We start from the raw sequence: 3,735 nt of genomic DNA, 5'->3' as shown, positions 1-3,735 counted from the left end.
GCAGAGGTAAGCACTTGCGGGACAGCCCTGCGGGGCTTCGCGGCGGCGTCGCTCCTTCGCCGGTCACTCAGGTTCAGAGGGACCCACATTCGCGCTCCGACGTCGCGGCGCCCACGAATGTGCGTTCAGTTCTGCGGCTCCGCGCAGGCACTCTCGGTGACACATGGACACGCCGCAGGGACAGGCGACCCACGCGTTTGCTAGTCGCCCGCCGACACCGCGTCACGGCGTGGCCTTTCCGCGCACTACGCCTCGGGGTGTAGGGACGTTGTGTGGGGTTTCCTCCCCCCTCGGTGGGGTGACTAGCACAGCGAACGTGCTCGCTCCGGGCGGTGCACCTGCGGCGGCTGAAACGCGCCGGGCGCCGCGGTGCCACAGAGAAGGCTCGCTTGTCTGCGAGATGCCACATGCCCTTGGGGGATTGCAGAATGGGAATGTGCTTCCAGGGACTTACGGTGAAGAAGAGAAGTTATGTCGGGGAGCTTTCAGCGTGTGTGACCATTGTATGGGTGTGTGTGTGAAAATTTAGTAAATGTACAGATACTTCTGCAGCTGAATTCGGGAAATCTTCGTTGGATTTGAACTAGTTTCTGAATCTTTGTTAGAAGGAAGTAGGAAGTTGTTTCAAGGACGCGGAGCGGGAGAACTTAACGCTTTGAGAGACTGACTACTCCAGGGGTCAGGCTGTGGGAATAAGTCCTGCGAGGTAAATACTACTTTTATAGTAAAAAACTGCGTGCATTAAGTACCTTATGGTACATGACACTGTGTTAATTACATTACATATGCCAGCTGCGGTATAGAACCCAGTACATTGGCATCATTCCCTGTTTGCAGATGATAGAAGTGAGACAGAGAGGTTAAGTAGTGCGACGAGTCACGCAGATTGTAAGAGGCAAAATGGGCATTTGAACATGACTCATTTTTTTTAAGGCTAATTTCTCTGCACTGCGTGGCATGGTCTCTCCATAGAAATCAGCGTGCAAAGCTCATGTGAGGCAGGACAAGCATGATGTGTGTGTGTGTGTGTGTGTGTGTGTGTGTGTAAAGCAAAGAGGAGAATGTTTTTAGAGAGGAAGAGGTTGCTAAGCCGATAAACCTCCGTATTTCAGTGTTGGTGGAGCTGAGAGGAGCCAGAGGAGGATTGAGGTGAGAGATGTGTCAGGGGAAGGTGAGGGGCAGTGTCTTGAACTGGTTGAATGGAAGAGTGGAGATCAGCATGAGAGTGCAGCCTTGTGAAAAGAGCACCAGTTTACATCGCTGAAGATCTGGGCTCCAGTCCAGACTCTGTTTACTAATCAAGTTACTTCTCCGTTTCCTCTTTCGACAAGAAATAATGGCAGCTAGACTTCTTTTTTGTGCACTACAGGGAATGGTGAAGAGGATCTGGGGAGACGGTCAAGGTAAAGGAGGAGGCAAAGCATACACACAGATATAGATATAGATATAGATATAGATATAGATATAGATATAGATGATTTCTTTGCAGATTACAGAAATAGCATATTAAAATCTTTTGTCACTTATGCTGTTGACAAATGGTGGCTCAGACAGTCGGGAAAAGCTGCTCTAGGGAAGCCAGGCCTGGTTATTGGCTCCTATAACCCATCCCACCATACCCCACAATGCTGCAACAACTGAGAAAGGGAGCTTCTCATTAGAAGAGGACGGAAAACGTATCATTAGGAAGGGATGGGGAAAGGTCCCCTTTATGGAGTATTCATAGCGAGTTTTAAATTACAGACAAGTGTCCTGTACTACCTGCTCTCCACCTCTCCTTTCCCCTCGTTTGAAAATGAAGAGTAAGGTCATGAAGGCTCCTCTTTCTCTTCCCTTTCACCCATTTAGAGTGATCTACCTCAATCTACTATAAGTTGTTTGGTTTGTGTGTTTTTTAATTGATTTCAGAGAGGAAGGGAGAGAGAGAAACAACAATGGTGAGAGAGAACTACTGACCAGCTGCCCCCTGCACACCCCACACTGGGGATCTAGCCCACAGCTCAGGCATGTGCCCTGACCAGGAATCGAACCTTGACCTCCTGGTTCAGAGGTCAGTGATCAACCACTGAGCCATGCCAGACAGGCTACTGTAAGTCTTTATGTGCCAACATTTATCAACATCTATGTGCATCTTTTCCTCCTGGAAAATGGGAAGAAGACATTTCTTAACCTCTTAAGAAGGGCATAAAGTATTCCTCATGATTCTCCAGCTCATTGTAGCTTTAATAACAGTATGCCCTATATGTATATATTAATTTCCAACCTTTTCTCACTATTGCAATCCTAACTAAATTGTTAATTATTGATGAGCTGTGTCCTGTTTGTCTTAAGAAGCACAGTACCTGGTTTGAAGTTAAACTCATTAAAAACATACAGAATTGAGAGGTTGTTAAGACTGGTTCTCTTCTATAAAGGGCTAATTGATGGGTAGAAACTCTGAGTAGTGACATTGGAAAGGACAGATCAGTCTCTTGGAACCAAAAGATAAGGTGACAAGAGCCTTTTAGGAAGCACAGTATCTGCACATAATGTGAATGAAAACCCTTTCAGAATGGAACCCCCTATAGAAATATTTGTGTACAGAAGTTGTATGGCAAGCCTAAAGATTAATTATCTCAAAATGTCGGTTATCTTCATATGACAGGCCAAGATAGTACCTGTATTCCTTTCTCTCTTCCTCCCTCTCTCTCTCTCTCCCTTTCTCTCTCTCTCTATCTCTACCTCTATCTCTCTGTCTTTCGCTATCTCTCTTTCTCTCATCTTCCATCTATTCCCAAGAATAATTTAAGGCATTCATACCTTTACTTCTTCATACCTTTTTGTGGCATCTGTGAGAATTTAATTCCAGGTGATTTGAATTGTGAGATTTATTAGAGATTATTACTTCTTCATACCTTTTTGTGGCATCTGTGAGAATTTAATTCCAGGTGATTTGAATTGTGAGTCAGATTTATTAGAGATTATTAGGGGGGAAAGGTGGTTGGAATGGGGGAAGGGAAGAAATAATAATAAAGAATGCTTGGAGTTTAAGAAGATAAGAAGTTGAAGATAAGAAGCTGAAGTTAGCTACTTTTGGTAGTAGAATATACAGGACTTGGGGACCACCTGACTGGGACAGCTGAGGCCTGTGTGTGAGAAGGGGTGGAGATATCAGACTCCTGCCCCCTTAGGGTTGAAGGAAATGATAGATGTGCATGTAGACAGTTTTTCATGTGGGAGAAAGGACAGAAAGTTGAAGAAGCTCGACTTCTATCTCTGTACATTTCTGCAGAGATGGGAGATGAAAGCAGGTAAGAGATTGGTAAAAAGGAGAAAAAGCTGATAAAGGGTAATAGGACTGCCCCGCACTGTGAAGATCCAAGTGAAATTAGAGACAGTGTATTTGTAGTGGCCCCCTTCATTGCCACTGTGTGATTTTCTCCAAATGGGCATCCTCTGTGTGTGTAAAGAGTGAAGGAAGTTGGGTTGATTGGAATTTTCCAGATGGATGCACTGGAAAGACCAGGGAGTAAGTAAGGGAACGGGAGGGGTTGGCAAGAGGGGGATTAAATTAATGAATTCTAGAGTCAAGCCTAGGCTGGAAGTTTTCTAAGGACATGACCTTGTCTATATTGTTTGTTTCTGGATCCATCATTATTTTTTTTAATTTAAATTCTTTATTGTTTAAAGTATCACATAAGTTCCCTTTTTCCCCCATTGACCACTCCCCAGTGCCCCCACCCCCCTGTCTGTGTA

At 45.1% G+C, this 3,735-nt stretch overlaps 1 protein-coding gene across 1 annotated transcript in view; it reads left to right on the top strand.

Moving 5' to 3' along the window:
* The first annotated feature begins 1,343 nt into the window (after window positions 1–1,343).
* Window positions 1,344–3,735, top strand: part of METAP1D (methionyl aminopeptidase type 1D (mitochondrial)) — a 72,864-nt gene continuing 70,472 nt past the window's right edge. Inside the window, exon 1 of the mRNA XM_015561984.1 lies at window positions 1,344–1,403. Coding sequence (XP_015417470.1) covers window positions 1,373–1,403 — 31 coding nt within the window. The 5' untranslated portion in view covers window positions 1,344–1,372. The remainder of the gene's footprint in view (window positions 1,404–3,735) is intronic.

Source organism: Myotis davidii, unplaced genomic scaffold, assembly GCF_000327345.1.
Source record: "Myotis davidii unplaced genomic scaffold, ASM32734v1 scaffold370, whole genome shotgun sequence".
Classification (NCBI taxonomy): Eukaryota; Metazoa; Chordata; class Mammalia; order Chiroptera; family Vespertilionidae; genus Myotis; species Myotis davidii.
Note: the sequence above shows the minus strand (reverse complement) of the source record. Positions and strands in the feature narration are given on the sequence as shown.